The 17,038-nt window shown below is 37.9% G+C and overlaps 2 protein-coding genes across 3 annotated transcripts; one reads left to right on the top strand and one right to left on the bottom strand.

Annotated features, from left to right (window-relative positions):
• The first annotated feature begins 1,828 nt into the window (after window positions 1-1,828).
• Window positions 1,829-4,687, top strand: LOC137717973 (uncharacterized). Of its 2 annotated transcripts, none has more exons than XM_068457499.1 (2): window positions 1,829-2,110; window positions 2,799-4,687. In XM_068457499.1, the coding sequence occupies exon 2, from the start codon at window positions 2,855-2,857 to the stop codon at window positions 4,103-4,105; it is 1,251 nt and encodes a 416-aa protein (XP_068313600.1). In that variant the 5' UTR covers window positions 1,829-2,110; window positions 2,799-2,854; the 3' UTR covers window positions 4,106-4,687. The 2 variants fall into 2 exon arrangements, with proteins under 2 accessions (XP_068313600.1, XP_068313599.1); XM_068457498.1 differs by having other exon boundaries at window positions 1,829-2,115.
• A 3,306-nt stretch (window positions 4,688-7,993) lies between these two features.
• Window positions 7,994-12,460, bottom strand: LOC137718777 (suppressor protein SRP40-like). The gene is made up of 6 exons (XM_068458310.1): window positions 12,300-12,460; window positions 9,402-10,601; window positions 9,222-9,272; window positions 9,042-9,140; window positions 8,638-8,802; window positions 7,994-8,299 (listed from the first exon to the last, which is right to left on the bottom strand). Exons 2-6 carry the CDS (start codon window positions 10,590-10,592, stop codon window positions 8,126-8,128), a joined length of 1,680 nt encoding a protein of 559 aa, XP_068314411.1. The 5' UTR covers window positions 10,593-10,601; window positions 12,300-12,460; the 3' UTR covers window positions 7,994-8,125.
• Between the last annotated feature and the right edge of the window lie 4,578 nt (window positions 12,461-17,038).

Below are 17,038 nucleotides of genomic sequence, written 5' to 3'. Positions count from 1 at the left end.
GCAGCGAGCTAGGCTTGGGTCGTCTGCCCGTGGGCTGCTTCTGCTGGTTGGGCTAACTCTACTAGGTTCTAGTAGGCCTGGGCTTGGGCTTGCTGGACGGTAACTAAGGCTGTTGTAGTGGGCTGGGTTTCCTGCCCTAAGCTTGATGTGGCAGCTGCCATGTTGTGGGCCTCCTACCTTTAGGTCATGGGTTCTTGTGCAATGTGGTAGGCTGCTGCAGCATGTGCCTAGGCTCCAGCTTGGGCTGTTACTATTGCGGTGGCCCTTGACGTGGCCTGCAAAGTGGTGGTCGTAGCGGTGGTAAGGCTCCGTGGCGGTGGGGCTCCTCCCACTATTGTGTTGAGTCTCAAGGATGGTCGTCGTGAAGCTTTGTCCTCGTCTCCACTCTCTGGTCCAAATCTAATTCGTCATGATTTCTGAATTTCCATTGTATCCTTTCTCCAATGATTGATCAATAAACTTTTTAGGAAAAATTAATTGATACGACGTGTGAGAAATTCAACGTCTCAGAAAATTCAAGAAACCAAATGCAAGAGGCTTCTTCGAGTATTTGAATCAAGCCTCAATGAAAGCACCAATTTGTCGAAGCAAATTTCCGCCATCATCAGTCTTGACGAAAATGCACCTGCAAAACAATCTACACCTTTGATCAAAGTCCTAAACCTCACGTGCCCACGATGTCACATCCTGACCCGGGCCCCCACCATATCCCGGACTCGACTCTACCGTAGCACGATATTGTCTACTTTGGGCCCCTATCACACCCTCACAGTTTTGTTTCAGAGAACTTCCCAGTGGGTCACCCATCCTGGGATTGCTCTCGTGCGAACTCGTTTAACTTTGGAGTTCCTACGAAACCCGAAATCAGTGAGCTCCCAAAATGCCTCGTGCTAGGTAGAGATGGGAATATACATATAAGGCTTACATGATCCACTCCCCTGAGCGATATGAGATGTTACACACGAGGTGTTTTTGGGGAGGGGGGGGAGGGTTAGGCCAATGGATCTCAGATGCCTAAGTTAGTTTCTTTAAGGAGGGTAAAGTGTTTAGGGCATTTTAGGCTAGCAAAAGCTTCTGAAATTTGGTAGAATATGGGGTATATATAAGGAAGAGGGCTAGCCATAGTGTTCAGGTTTTACTCTACACATTGCGGCATCGTATTGGCCAATGTTTATAGAGAAATATTCTCAAGATATTAAATAGAAAATAATATCTTGCAATAATGGAGTAATTATCCCTAATTGATTTAAATTGGGATTATTTACTTGAATGGAGTCAATCTTCAATTGGGAATGTATTGAAGATAAGATTTGGATAATTAATCCTTATCTTTAATGCTTACTTTTCCTTGTCAAGGGTAGGTGAGCTGTGGGCAGTCGTATTTAGCTACTAAGGTCTTTAGGGGTGTGAGCTGTGCGTGAGAGTATCCGAGGAGCCTGCCCATTTATTGAAGACAATCTTGTCTCTCTTGAGCAAAAGTCTACGTGTCGACTCTATAATTTTTGAGATTATTTTAGGCTTCACAATTTTGTTTCTAACGGAAAAACAGGACATAATGTCATCTTATGCGAGTTTAAAAAATATCCCTCCTTAAAATGTTTAAAAAATGTAGTCTCAATGCATAATTAAGTATTGAAAGTTTATACTCCAAGTGTAATTTTTCCTAAAAATAAGATTTTCAAATTCGATGTAATAAAACTTTCTAAAACACAACAAATATCGTAAAATATTGTTTGAAAAAATTGTAAATATTTACTTTTTATGAAGCCAAAAATCCAGAAATAAGAAAAAAAAAAACACGAGGCGAGACCTTGAGAGTTGAGAGAGAGAAACCGAGAAAGAAGAGAACGAGGAGAGAGAAAAAAGAAAGAAAAGAAGCGAGAGAGAGAGAGAGAGAGAGAGAGAGAGAGAGAGAGAGTATTAGCAGAAGCGATCGAGCTACACACAGAGCGGAAGTTCGAATATAAATCAGCAAACACCCAAAAAAAGAAAGCAGTCAAGAAATTTCAAAAAATAAAATTACAGAAAAGAAGCCCCGGAGAGAGAAAGCGAAAGGCAAAGCTCCGAAGTCACTGAGGTTCGATTTTTCTCTGCAATTCGTCGAAACTCGGTAAGGTCAGAGTCCAATCAATCTCCCAGAAGCCCTCTCTCATACACATTCTCCGAGCTTTTCACTATTTAATTTCTCTTTTTTTTTTTTTTGGCGCTTCATTGCGCTTTATTTTTTTCGCTTCGAATTCGATTTTCCTGCAATTCGAGCTCCGTTTCTTCAACTTCAATCCGCCCAAGTTACTGATCTTGTTCCCCCGACTTCAAATTTCGCGTCTTGAAGTTGAAGCTTGCGAATTGGGGGAAATTAAATTCTGGGTTCGGATTGGCGGGGTGGTGTAATTCAAGTTTGAGAGGAGTTCGAACCGCTTTTTTTTATGATTCGAAGTTAGGGTTTTTTATTTGTGATGGTTTTTGACTAATTAAGCTTGATTGTGTATAGTTTTGTTGGGATTTATCGAGCTTTGGTACTTGGTTTGATCTCTAGGGTTTTGGGATTGAGAAGATGGGATTTGGGTTTGCATTGTATTGTTTGTGGGTTAGGCAATTTGGGGTCGTTTGGAAACAGGGTTAACCGAATTTGGATTCGAGTTTGGGGGTTTTGGGTTTTTTTTATTTGGTGGATGGTTTGCCTTTGTTTGTCGGGATATGCAGAGTTTGGAGGATTGATTTGCAATGAATGATATGAAGGAGTGCAAATTCTGGGTTTTCTGGAAACAGTAGTAACGGTAATTTGTCTTCTGGTGCAGTTTTGGGGGGGATCACTTGTTTCTTGTGGATGGTGTATGAATCTGTTTCTTGAGAAATGCAACCTCAGCAGTTCTCTAGAATTGATTTGGGTGATCTGAAAGCACAGATAGTGAAGAGGATTGGGGCCGAGAGGTCAAAGCGGTATTTTTATTACTTGAATAGGTTGTTGAGTCAGAAGCTGAGCAAGAAAGAATTTGACAAGTTGTGTTACCGGGTGCTCGGGAGTGAGAACTTGCCACTGCACAATCATTTTATACGGTCAGTCTTGAAGAATGCATGCCATGCAAAGACCCCTCCACCAGTCTTTTCATCGGTTCCTGCAAAACCTGGGATACAAGCTGCAAACAGTTCTCTAAGTAGAGAAGATGGGCAGGAACAAAGCCTATTTCCGCATCAAAATCAAAATGTACCTGGTTGGTCGAATGGGGTATTGCCGGTGTCCCCACGAAAGGGTAGGTCCGGGATACGCGAACGGAAGCTAAGGGATAGGCCAAGCCCACTTGGACCAAATGGGAAGGTAGATAGTGCAGCACATCATTCCACGGGTTTAGAGGATAATGGTGGTAAGGTTATTGTGGAAAACGGGGATGTGCATCCATTTGATTATCAGAGACCAGTGCGACATCTTCAACCTGTTGCTGAGCTACCTGAGAGTGAAAGAGATGGTGCAGTTGGGGAAAGACCACGGATACACAGCAAAGACCAGGCTGACTTAGCTGTTATTGATCACGAGGAAGAGGGAGAACAATCAAACCGCTTGAGTTTCTCAAGAAGTCCTGTACTTGCGCCCCTGGGGATCCCGCTCTACCCAGCCAGCGTAGGTGGGGCCCGCAAAGCTTTTCCAGTTGGTAGCAGCTGTGATGTTGTTAGCCATTATGACAGTGGGGGATTGTCCGATACGGAAACACTTAGAAAACGCATGGAGCAGATTGCTGCAGCACAGGGTCTTGGTGTAGTTTCTACAGAATGTGCCAATATGCTGAATAATGTGTTGGATGTATACTTAAAGCGATTGATTAGATCCTGCGTTGAGTTGGTGGGAGCAAGGTCTACACCAGAGCCAAAAAAGAATGCCGCACCAAAGCAGCAGCCGCAGCAGCAGATTCAAGGAAAAATTATCAATGGCATGTGGCCAAGCAATCACATGCATATGCAGAGCAGCACTGGGCCTGTGGATGAGCAAAGACCTCAGTGTTCAATATCTTTCCTTGATTTTAAGGTTGCAATGGAGCTAAATCCACAGCAACTTGGAGAGGATTGGCCGTTGCTGCTGGAGAAGATTTGTATGCAAGCATTCGAGGAATGAAAGATCCTTGTGAAGATAAATTTCTCCCAAAGTTGTGGTTGGGTCGGTCTGTTCTGGTTCAAAGGTCCTGGGATCACAAGTTACTGGAGATCATTGGTTCAAATAATTGTAATCTCATTGCCAGGACGCACCAGATGGTTCCTAAGTGGGTAAAGTTCCGGGTATTGCACGGGGAAATCATCTGTTTGAGCATCAAATGTCTGTAATTGCTTGCTGCGGAGCCAGGACTGATCCACAATTATCTAACTGCAACCGTTCAAGGGTGTTTCAAATTGAATCCCCATGTTTGGTTGTTCTGTTGTATGTGTAACATAGATGCTGCTGTGTTTGCTACTGCTCCAGACCTCATGCTTTCGTGTAATTGCAGCCAGTGGAGAAAATATAAGAAAATTTTGCAGGGATACTGTTCTGTTGCTCGGTGAGAGGTATAATTGCTTGTGTAAGAGCTGCAGTATCCTCTGTATGTACTTTAGAATCTTAGAATTGATTTAAATTTCAATATCAATAACACATCGACATCAATTGAGTTGTCCTTGATTGCATGAGTTTAACGATAGTGTTCATAAATGACACTCAAAAGTATTTATCTGCCAAATTATCGTTCTCTGCTCATCTGTTCTAGTTGACATCTGTTAATGTATATATAACCATTGACCATGTAAAACAATTGTTGTGGTTATATTTCTGCATGCACACCGAAACACAATATTTCTAATTACTGTAATTTTTTTTCCTGTTAATTCTGATGTCTGGTTTAAATTTGACAATTTTCTAGTGTTCCGACCCAGCTTGTTAAATTTAAAGCGGCAGATTGAGCTTCATCATGAGGAATATAAGCAAAAAATTAGAAGTATAAGGAGAAACAAAATGAGTGAAGTCTATATAAATATAACTAAATCAAATGAAAAGAGGAACAGTTGTTAATGTGCAAATCTTTGGCATGATTCAAAACTTATCTGATTCGGGTTGTTACGAGTAAACCCGCTACTATATTGATTTACGTTGCAGTATCATGCTGCAGATGAAAATAGTTCTATGAAGTGTATGAGATATATAATATAGCATTGGGCGTGTACTCAAAGATGAAGAAATCGCACATCTTTGGATACATTTTTGGTATGAATTCTGGAATTACGCACTCCTCTCACAGGTATGGAAATTGATTCCTGGATTATCGCTTTGTATGTCCCATGCGTTCTCTTTCTTTTCCATTTCATCAGTCATATAATCCTTGCTTGTCAATATGCATTTGTCTCATCACCATTTCTGGCTTCTTTTCTCATACTATTTTTGGACCAGGTTTCTTAAGTACTGTTGTTTTCCAAGCCTGAATTTGAAGTTCCGATCCATCGTTGTAAATTAAATTTGGTATTTCCTGTTCTGATGGATCAGTTCAGATTTGTATTTTCTGGCGAAACGGATTAGAAATTTGGTCAGTGAGTTTTACAAATTGCATGAATCTGAGGGTTACTTTTCTGCATCTTTCATATTTTTTGGTAAACTAGTTTTCTGCATCTTCATTAAACAACTGTTCTGCAATTCCTAGGAAGCTTCAGATTCATACGAAGCAGAACCTAGTTCTTGGTTGTTAACCGTCTATCTTGGTTATTGTATCTTTGACCTCTGTTCTAACGGCTAAAACCCCCGGAGTATAATTTGTCTGTTATAAACAATGAAAATCCAATCATTTGTTCTTTTGGGAAAATGGAGCAAAAGCAGAATCCCTTGGTTTCTTCAACAGATTTGATGTGACTGTTGGGATCATATTCATAGGTCACTTGTCTTCGGAACTGTTGTCGTTGGTTGTTTTTTATGGGCCCCGACACATCCTAGGACTTACGTCACAGCTGCTGCAAGGTTTTCGGTGGAATGGAAAAAACCAGTGTGAGATATTTGTGGCTTCATTTGACAGAACCGGATCCCCTCAAGATCCAAAGGAACTGAGTCCACTCATCAAATGATCCGGACTATTGAAATTTAATTCAACGGTTACAAACAAGGAGCCATCTAAAAGTTATAATAATTGTAACCGTTAGATCAAATTTCAATAGTCCGGATCATTTGATCCTTGAGTTTAGTTCCTTTGGATCCGAAGGGGATCCGGTTCCTCATTTGATGTCAGAGACCATGGTTATATGGGAACCTGGAAGCTCATAGAAACCTTCAGTTATTGCATTTCCACAGTGGATAAAAAGGTTCTGGAATTTTTTTCTGAAATGACGTTCATATGATTTGCATGCTCCTTTTGAACTTTGGGCTGTGTCTTTTTGCATTATTCATCTTATGTTGTTTTTTCTTATGCAACGTGTCGCACACCTCTCTATTTGTTTCTCTCTTCGCATGACTGCAAACATTTTAAGGTGCTTGAGATACTTTGAGATTTTTAACTATAGGTCTTAATTTTTGTATTTTTGAACAAAGTTTTAACAGTTAAAACATTCCAAGTATGCAATACTATGGAGTACCGTAGAAAATCACCACATGACTAACCATGCGATGAAAGAGAGAAAGAGAAGAGGGTATACAACATGGGATAGGTTACTATGACTTAGGTTTTCTTCACCGTTTAATTTATTGGTTATGAGTAATTTATGTGGATCTATTCTAATAAAGAATTAAAAATTTCTTGAGTACAACAATAATTTCGAGTTCTATTAAATTTAACTACTGGACGTGCACTCAAGAATTCTAGAGAATTTAACGGGTCGACCCAAGTCGCATAAAAGGACAAGCATGAGCATGTACTTAAACATACAAACAAGTACAATATGGGACCAGTGAAGTGCTGGCAGCAGTTTGGATTTTGGAACATCAAATGTTGGCTTTATTTGCATGCAACATTTCTGGGCAGTACCAAAGTCGACTGATCCTTCCCATGCTTGCAGCTGTGTCTTCCCTAATTTTGGGAACAACGGAAACCGAATTTTAGGATCCAATTCTTTCCCATGTCACTTGAGCAAACACTCGACGGTGCCAAAATTGTTCTGTTGGAGCGGAACATGTCGCATCTTATGATTTTAAATCTGCCACGATAGGTGGCCCTTATATCTACAAGGAGACGTCTTAGCGGTCCTTTTCGGTAGTTTACCTTTTCGAAGGGCAATGGGAGTCTAAAACAGAGTTACTCGTTGATACGATAGGTTGATTTACGCGTACCCGTCATTATAGGCATAAAATCTAATCTGAATTTGGAAATTAAAATACGAACAAGCAGCCGCGATTGTCGAAACCTTTGCGAATATTTTTTCCAATTATTCCATTCATCGGGACCACGACACCTGGTTGGACGTGGCTCAAAAACTAGCACAAGGGATGAGCCCGGGAGATAGTAACCCGGGATGATCTCCCAAAGTGTTCTGAAACAAAAGTCGTGGTGCTAGAGATCCAAAACCAACCACGCCACACTACTGCGTAGTCTCTACTTGTCAGAGTCAAGCGCCTTTACTTCGTAAACGCTATGTGAATAGGGTCTTTAAGCCCTCACCGAGCATCTAGTTCAATCAACATACGTTTAAAATAAAAAATTGAAGCCTATAGCCATTTCAGCCTTACTCCCTATTCTGTTGAATATGAAGTCCGTGGGGCTGCAGGCACTATGGATCTTCTGACTCCCAATCGGATTGCCTTACCAGGTCACGCCGGTGTTGCCTGTAGGTCGTGATGTGCCTTGAGATGGCCGTCTCCAGTCCCCCCGCCAGTGGGGAATCTGCTCCCAGGTCGTCGCTCTGCTGCGATCATTGCCAGAAACAGTTGGGAAAAATAAAAATTCCAATATTTCGAGCATCGAAATGATGGCAACTAAACTGAAAACCGAAAAAGAAACACGTTTGTAGAAACAGCACCACTTTGTATGTATTCACAGTTCCACAAGTGAATGCAGATTCCGGCTGTAAGACCAACAGCTTGGATTTATTAGTTGAATGGGACAAGATGAAAGAGAATCGATATGTACATCGAAACAGTAAAATTCAAAAGAAGAAAGATGATGAAGTTTCTCCTCCAAATGATTTAATGACTGAATTATGTGGAGGGTGGCGAGGGCGAGGGCGATGGTGCTGGAGCTGCTGCTGCTGCTGCTGCTCCTTTGCATATAGGGCACCAATTCTTAAGCCGCAGCCACTGGTTTACGCAGACAACGTGAAATCTATGCTCGCACCGCAATCTTCCAACTTCATCTCCAGCCACGTACTCTTCCTGTAAAAAAGATAGACCGATAAGCATTACTCTGCATCTATAGAGAGTTAGATTCAACTAGTATTACCCTAAAACAAGTTTTAAGCATATCTGATTAGATCCACTATGAGCTTTATGATATGTGAAACAACATTTGGAAGCAAGCTGAGCTAGTTCTAACTTCCAACTTAACCAAGGAACAGACTTGCACTAGTGCAGGTTCAGGGTGGAGGCAACCGCTCTACATTAGCATTAAATAGTCATCGGGTGCTCAATTATCTTAAACTCAGAGGTGCTGGTACACATATTACACTTGGATTTAAAAGGGCAAAAGAAGATCAGAGCTATTGGACAAGGACCTGGCAGATACTGCATTTGACATCCGCCTTCTTCCCATCCCAGCTTACGGATGCATCTTCTTGGGGTGTAAACTGATAGATGCTTTTCCTAAGGCAATTGGACAATGCTTCTTCTGGCAATGCTGTGCTGACAGTACCCATCCTCTCTTCTAGAGCTAATAATTCCTGACATCCAAGTAGGCGAAAACCGTAAATGAAACAGATGGAGGTAAAAGGTTGCACCATTTATAGTATTTTAAACCGAGCATTAGTTGGTTATTCAAATTGATTCATTACAGAGGCACTGATGATAAAAAAAGGTTCGGATGCACCCTGACCAGGCCGGAATATTGTTCAAACATAAGGGAACAACGAGAGATACCACGGATTATATCTATGTGAAATGAATAGCAGTGCTAGCAAACCTCATATGTCATGTTGTCGATATCCAGTCTCATGTCTCTGTGCTGATCATAGAAGTTTAGGCCATTCAGGAACAAATTCGTCTCAAGAACAAGTAGTTGCTGAAATATGGAAAAAGAACAGTTAAAAGAGCAAAAATTTAAAAATGCGAACACAAAAATCTATAATAAGCTAATAACAACCTCAAATGTTAGCTCTTCATCGTGTTCAATTCTCTCAAGTGCTAGCAATACCTGCAAAATTGTTTGAAATAAACAGATTAAGAATGACGGCACAACCATGTCAATTCTTTTGTGCTCTCTCAGATACAAGGCAACATGTTGTAAGACCACACAAATGTTCATCAAAATTTCATACAATACCTCTGCTATCCCATCCATGTTGTAGCGTCGCAGTCCATCCTGGTTCCTTAGAGAGCGGGAAAACCCAACATCTGAAGCACCAGCTCGCAGAATGCCATGTAAAGTCCCACTGCTACTGCCTGGCCGGCTATAAGAATTCAGCCGAATTAAAGGAACTTCAGCAGATGACTGTTGTGATGAACTAGAAGCATTCGAGTTGATAGACATTTCAGGTTCAGACGTATGTGGACCTGCAGAGGATCCACTGGATGACGAATTGGTTCCACTTCCTTGATTAGGAAGCAGCCTTCCCCTCGAGTGACCAGTGACAGTTCTCCGAGTCCTAACTGATGCAACACCATTGTTATCCCTGTTAGAAGGCATATTTCTACCTCTTCTTGAATCAGAAATTGAGATGCCATGGCTAGAACTGGGATTTTGTGCTAACGATGACCCATTCATTTTCTTCCCCTTAGCAGCAGAACTACTTTCTCCTTCAGAAGTTCTTTTCTTTATGGTCTCTCTCCGACCAAGGCTTGAATCTGATGATGAACAACTGGAAGGGACAACGTCAGATACTGAGTTACATCTTAGATTTCTTAAACCATTCCTGGCTGTGCTAGCCCGTGTCTGGATGGTGTTTTTAGATCCCGTAGAAACTTTAGAATCCACTATGGAATCTTGGCTGCACAATCCAGATCTCTGATTGAAACTCCTTCGAGATCTTGTATTTGATGCTAGACCAGAGCTTCCAATTTCCATCAAAGTGACTTCACTAGACACAGAATTTTGAAATTCAGGGTGAAGCCCTCTTTGAATCTTTCCAAGTGGTGGAGCGATTTCTGAAACTTCTGGATCATCCTGAACACTACTGGTTTCAGATGAATCAGTTTCCAAATTAGAAGATAGCTTTTTGCAAGGTTCTGCAATGGACTTGCTTGTGTTGCCAACACCAACGCAAGACCTCGAGGAACTTCCAATTATCTCTTTCCCACTTGACGAAGAGCGAAATACTGGCCTTGAAGGTTTGGCCTTTTCAATTTGAGCACTTTTTACAGAGTTCAATCTTCCACTACATCCCAGCCGGCTACAGAGCTGAGCATTGCGGTCTCTATTGGGGGTTTCCCTTAAACCAAGACCAGATCCCTTTTTAGAGACGAGCCCATCAACAGCTCTTTTACCAGAATACTCATCCATGTATGTTGATCGCATGTTTCAATTCTGTAAGAACGGTAACAAAAAAAATTTAAGATTTTCGATGCCATTTTCAAAGTAAAATGACAACAATTTCCAAGTTCCATGAAGAATGTTAGTGAGAGACAATCTAGATCTAGATGGTGAAGTATCATGTAAGATTCAAAGAATCCTTGGTACTCAAAATTGGCAATTTCTTTGGAAGGGGGAAAAACAAGGAAACAAGAGTGCAGACATTGCATAACTAATAGTCCTAAGAACAACTGCGATGGACAGGTTTAAACAAAACAAAATACGTTTCCTATGCAGACAATATGTTTCATGCAAGCACTAAGTCTCATATGTAGGTAAAGCTAAACACAAAAATGTTCACAGAGAAACGAGTCACTAGTTTGTCATTGCTCATGGAAAATAACAAGAATCCAATGTAAACCAAAAAGCTACAAATAATCCGCCAAAAACTCATCGCATAAATGAACAAAACTTGGAATCTGATTGAGGTTGTAATTACGACTATCTTACTAAGGTTAGATTTCAAGATTTTTTCATGACAACAAAAATTGGAGGCCAGATATATTGATGCATTTCCTCTGCTGGAAGTAATAGCCCCCACAAACAAGTTTCCTAGCCAGAGACATGGAATCCTTATTCAACTATAAAGGATAAGCCTTTCTTTCGCCTTAAAAAACCTCGACATCTGCTGCGATGAAACATTATAAGAGAATTTTGTTACTTTACCATAACCACTAGTTGATCATTCCATCATACACGATTAACTGCGCTCGATAACTATTTTGGAATTCATCATCTGTACGAATGTCTACACTACAAATATGTCCGTTATCAACAATTTTGTATCCTAAGTCAAAACCATATCACACAAATTCCAGAACTCAGAGCACTAGCAATACATGAAACATCGAAACGAGCATAATTTCTATGCAGAAGACAACATAATAGTTAAGAAAAAAGCACAAAACATGCGAAAAAACAGATGATTAGAGGCTCAAAAATGCAGGATTAAGCACTAAAAAAGCAAGAATAAGCAAATTAAGACCTCTGTCGGCATTAGTTGAGTCATTGATGATACAAAGAGAAACCCAACAACCCAAAATTTTAATTGTGTCAAAACATAAAAAGGAAGAAAAGCAAGGGTTAAAAAAAGGACTCCAGATGGCCACATGCCCCATAAAATCATCCCAAAAAAGTGGCCACAAACCCCTTTTTTCTTGAATTATTCTCCACACAATGATCCTATTTTCTATTTTCATCAAAGACTCTCTCCCCGTGATTTAAGGACTTGAAAGAAAAAAAAAAAAAAAAAAAAAAAAAAAGCTGAATTTCCTGAAAAATAAAAACCAGTGAAAAGGAGGGAAAAAAATGTTTATCATGATTTCTCTTCCATATATTCCCACAAACCAAACAGAAATCTACACTTTTGGACTTGAAAAGTGCTTAGTTTTTATTGATAAGGAAGAAAACCAAGCTGGAAAAATTGATCAGAATTCCTCACCAAAAATTATAATTTTGAAAAAAAATTAAAAAAGTTTGGAGGCAGAAGGAAGCAAACCCAGTAGCTATCCAATACCAAAAACGATAATCAGAGATAAAACCCAGATGGAGAAATTTGAAAAATTTAGAAGAAAACCCAATACAAAACGATAATCATTGAATTTAGATTGGAGTTAAAGAAGTAAACTTGATAAGCCGAAGTTCTAATTCTACCTATTTCTTCCTCCTCTTCCTTCTTCTTCTTCCTTTGAATACCCAGAAGCCAAAAGTTGAAGCTTTTTAAGACTCTAGAGAGAGAAAGGAAAAAGGCTTTTCCTTTTAGAGAGAGAGGGAGGCAGAGAGAAGGAGGCAAGAACGCCTGTGCGAAGAGAGAAGTCCCTTGTAATGTTGGACTTCCATTTTTTTTTTATATATATATATATATTTTTTAATTTTTTTGGAGTTAATTTCTTTCCAGCTTTGGAAGCTTAACTGGAACAAACAACAGCCAAAGTGTAGTGCCGTCCGGATGAGAAAGTGAATTCGGAGATATGTGAGTCGTTGGATCATAGAAAAGGTCAACGATCGACGGCTGCACAGGATCAGCCGCCGGCCAACCTCATACTATTTTTTCTGCTGTGGCCATTCTTTAATTGTTGTAATTAAGATTGTTTTATTTATTTAATTATTTTTCAGGTCCAAGTAAATTAGAATCCACCTTGAGGTTGAAGACTTGAAGTGCGTCTCTGTCACTTTGCTTATCAGATTGATGGTTTTTATGTATGTGTGAATAAGTGAGTCGACTTATGTGGATGAAAACTACATATTCATATACAAATACACTATCTATCCATATAATAATTTTACTAACTCGTAACCGATTGAGCGTTAATGTACATATAACTTTATTTTATGTCAAATCAAATTAAATACAAAAATTATGTTGAAAGAAATTTGAAAATCTAACATATTCTTTTACATGAAAAATATTCTTATGAGTCGAAGTAAGAGTGCAACAAAAAATAAGTATAAGCGATTTAGATTAAAATCTGCACAAAAAATTAGTAGGAGTACCATAAACTAACAATTGAGAGAAAAGTTGAGGTCTTAGTTGATCTCGAGCTCGAGGTTTGTAATAGGCTGGGCATTTTAGAAGAGAGAAAAATAAAACCAAATGAAGCTGCTTGGTTTGGTTTGGTTTGGTTTTTTTTGTTTTTTTTTTTTTTTTTTTTTTTTGGTTTTTGGTGGTTAAGTTGAATCGCACCGACCTTAATTGTTTTGGCAATCGGTTTCGAAAATTCTTAAGGTGCTGTTAACCAAACTAATTTGCATATATTTAATTTTATTTCTTATCACAATTAATATGTGTAGTAACATAAATGGTTAGTTATTTACGAGTTACCGTGTTTCCACCAACTGAAAACAAAAAATGATTAGTTTCTTCTTTGGCTGCTTCATTTGTGCTTTCATTTGAGCAATCACTCGTATTGATGCTACATTCTATAGCTTTTCTAAGAGAAATTTGTTATGTATTTTCATTTTCACACAAACCGAGAACCGACCCAAACCAAGCAGCCACTGTCAGTTAATCGACCTGATCGGTTTTAGACACAACTTGGTCGATTTTAATTTGCAATTTTGACCCAACCGACTAGATTGGTTTGGTTTCGATTTTGAAACAGACCCAAACCAACTCACGCACACCCTTAATTTGTGTATAGAATTCTACTAGAAATTGAAAATCCTAATTGGCCAAGAAGATATAGAGATAAATATTAATCCAATAGGAAAAACGAACTTGAAACCTTATTGGACAAGAAAACACGTAATTATCAAAAAAATTAAACCCTTTTTTTTAAGCAACTTGGGAGAAAAACTTGAAATGTCTTCAAATATTTGACAACGAATTGTGTTCAACATCTACCATTATTCTTATTAGGAGGGTTAATAACGATCGTAGTAGTACCTTTCCTCTTTTTTGTTTGTTTCATGTATATCTAACATATATTTTCCTTTTACATAAGGGTAAGTCTTCAATAGTAATTTGACTTTATATTCATTAGACTGAAAATTGAGTAAAAATCTTGAAAAAAAAAATTAGTAAAAATAGTATTTTCTCAAATCAATTCTGATTGTTTATCATGCGTAATGCTGAGTAGTCTGGACTCTTGAAGAAAAATTGTTAAATCAGACAAATAAATTTAACATTTTTCCTAGAGATAGGTTCGGTACGGTTACCGTACCAAAGCCCCCGTACCCATTACCATACCAAATGTTTGTTTTGACAAAATCCATTACCATTACCGTGCCAAACTTTCAGTATGCCAAATAGTTTGGTTGGCATGGTATGGTAATGGTAATTGTCACTTTGTTAAACATATATATATTTATAGCACATTAAACATAGTTATGGCATGGTAAGTGACAAAATCATCTTGTTTGAAGACATGGTTATGACGCTTGGCAATGGTGAACCCAACTATTTTTTACTTACAACATCCAGATCGCACCTACTCCTTCCGTATTGCAAGAAGGTTCATAAACCCAATTAACCTTAAAACAAAACCAATTACAAAATCAATTAACAGAGATGGATGAGTGTGGAGTCAACGGCAGAATGGGAAAGTGTTCAAACAGAGAGAACCTGAGTTACTGAAGGGTTTCTTTTCTTTGCCTTTTTCTTTTGTCATTAGTTAGGTCAAGCAGGGGATCGAACCAAACAAATATTATAGATAATATTATATGCATATATGTTATATAAGTTATAAATCCACATTATTATATTTTTTGATACGGTACGATAATGTTGTGGTAATGGTATTGAATACCAAAATTGTACCATACTTTTTGGTTTGGTCCAATACCATGCCATTATCAATTGGCACAAAATTGGTATTGTACAGTTGGTAATTCGATTGGCATGGTAATTTGGTAATAAAATCCATCCCTAATTTTTCCCGGTAACTAGATTATTTTACCTTTATTTTAACTCAAAATATTTAATATGCAAGTAATTTTTTTTTAATTAAATACGATACTACTACTTTAAGCTACGATTAATAAGTCATTTAGTACTATGATTTAATATTTTTCTTCATTTGTAAGTGTGAGGCTGTGCTCGAATCAAGCTTGATTCTTGTTAACGGTTTGTACTATATCAAATTAATATAGCATGCCCATTGTAAAGATAAGCTCAAACCATCACATTTTATTGAAATATATCGTTATATATAATCTACATTAAAAAAGAAAATTTGTTGAAATACAAACTCAATGACTTGAAGCAAAAAACTCTAACCACCAATTTATTCACAAAATTTATTCACAAGTTAATTGGATTGGAAGTGTTGTGCATTTTATTTGCGACTCACTCATTCATTAGATAATTGTTTTTCATAAGGAGATGAGGATAATCGAACTAATCCCTAGATTCCAGGGTCAGAGATTTGCTTGGTAAGGACAAAATAGACGTCCATTTAAATTGAGTTTAATGAATCAAAATTAAAAAATAAATAAAAAGAAAAGAGAATTTGAGTACACAAGGTTTTTATCTACAAAAACAAAGCCCGTGAATTTGTCAAGGATCGAATCCACAGAGTCTTGAAACTTGAAGGGATAATTTGCTGAGCATGATGTTCTTTATATTTGTGGATCCACACACTCATCACTTTTTTCACCCCCAATAATATATTTGTTTTACTTTTTTTTTTTCACTACATTTTAAAGGATATCTGCCATTTCCACGAAAATACTTTTTTTTTAGGGGGTAAAAACGAAAATACATTTTCAAAGAAACTATTTTCATGTAATTTTGGATTTTTGTTTTGACCAATGATAAGATAATTGGCCAATGAGGGTTGACTTAGTTGGTAAGGTCTCTGACATGTAATTCTCATCAAGGTTCAAGTCTTGCTATTTGAAGTTCTCGTTAGTGCACAATCTATAGATTCCTAAGCATATCGGTGAGCAATGGCACCTTCCTACATAAATCTATACCAATGACACCTAGAGTAAATCCTTCCTACTCGAGATTGTAGGTATATCCTAGGGCTAGTGGTGAAAGTAAATAATCTCCTCATAAACTTTTTGTTACAAAAAATTGTAAACTAAATTCATCTTAACAGTGCTAGGAATTCAAACTTGACAACTTGGCTAAGCTTCGAATGCAATTTCAAATTTTTTTTCAAGTCTTTTGGTTATTTTGGAGAGATTTTTCAAACCTGACATGTGTCCTAATTTAAGTGAAATAGTAACATTACGTGGTCGTGCTTTTAGTATATTGAAAAATTGCTCTTAAAAATAAGACATATCAATTATATTATTCACCCACATTATAATACGTGTAATGATATCTACGTGATAAATTCATGTTGTTACAGTTAAGAATTTCTCCTTATTTCGGTACTAAGGCCTGGTTTGGTACTGAGGTGATTCTGAAAAAAGCTGGTATAAAAAAAAGCTAGGAGCTGTTTTTGTGTTTAGTAAACATTCAGCTTTAGCTTTTTTTTCATAGTTTTGGGTGAAAAACTGTGAAAAAAAAAGCCAAAAACAAGAAGATGCGAAACCCAGCTTTGAAAAACCGATTTTTTTTCACATTTATTTTACATAAAAGTTTACCAAACATTATAATACTGTTTTTTTTTTTTTCAAAAGCACTTTTACAAAAAATGTTTATCAAACACTTTGTCGCTTTATTTCATAATTGCTTATTCTCATAGCACATTAGAATCAGTTTTTTTTCAAAACACAGTAATACCAAACCAGCCCTAAATATATGACATCATTCCATGCAATTATTTTGAAAAATCACAGCACATAAATTGAAGCTACTTGTTTGTATATGATTGTGACGTTTTGCTTGCACATCTTTCACGCGTTCAATTTCTATTTGCATCTTTCCCTCGTCCATCGTAATAATAACAATAATAAATTACACAACGAAAAAGGTAAAGGTAGCTTGCCCTAAATAAATA

Source organism: Pyrus communis, chromosome 15, assembly GCF_963583255.1.
Source record: "Pyrus communis chromosome 15, drPyrComm1.1, whole genome shotgun sequence".
NCBI lineage: Eukaryota > Viridiplantae > Streptophyta > Magnoliopsida > Rosales > Rosaceae > Pyrus > Pyrus communis.
This window is presented reverse-complemented; position numbering and strand designations above follow the sequence as displayed.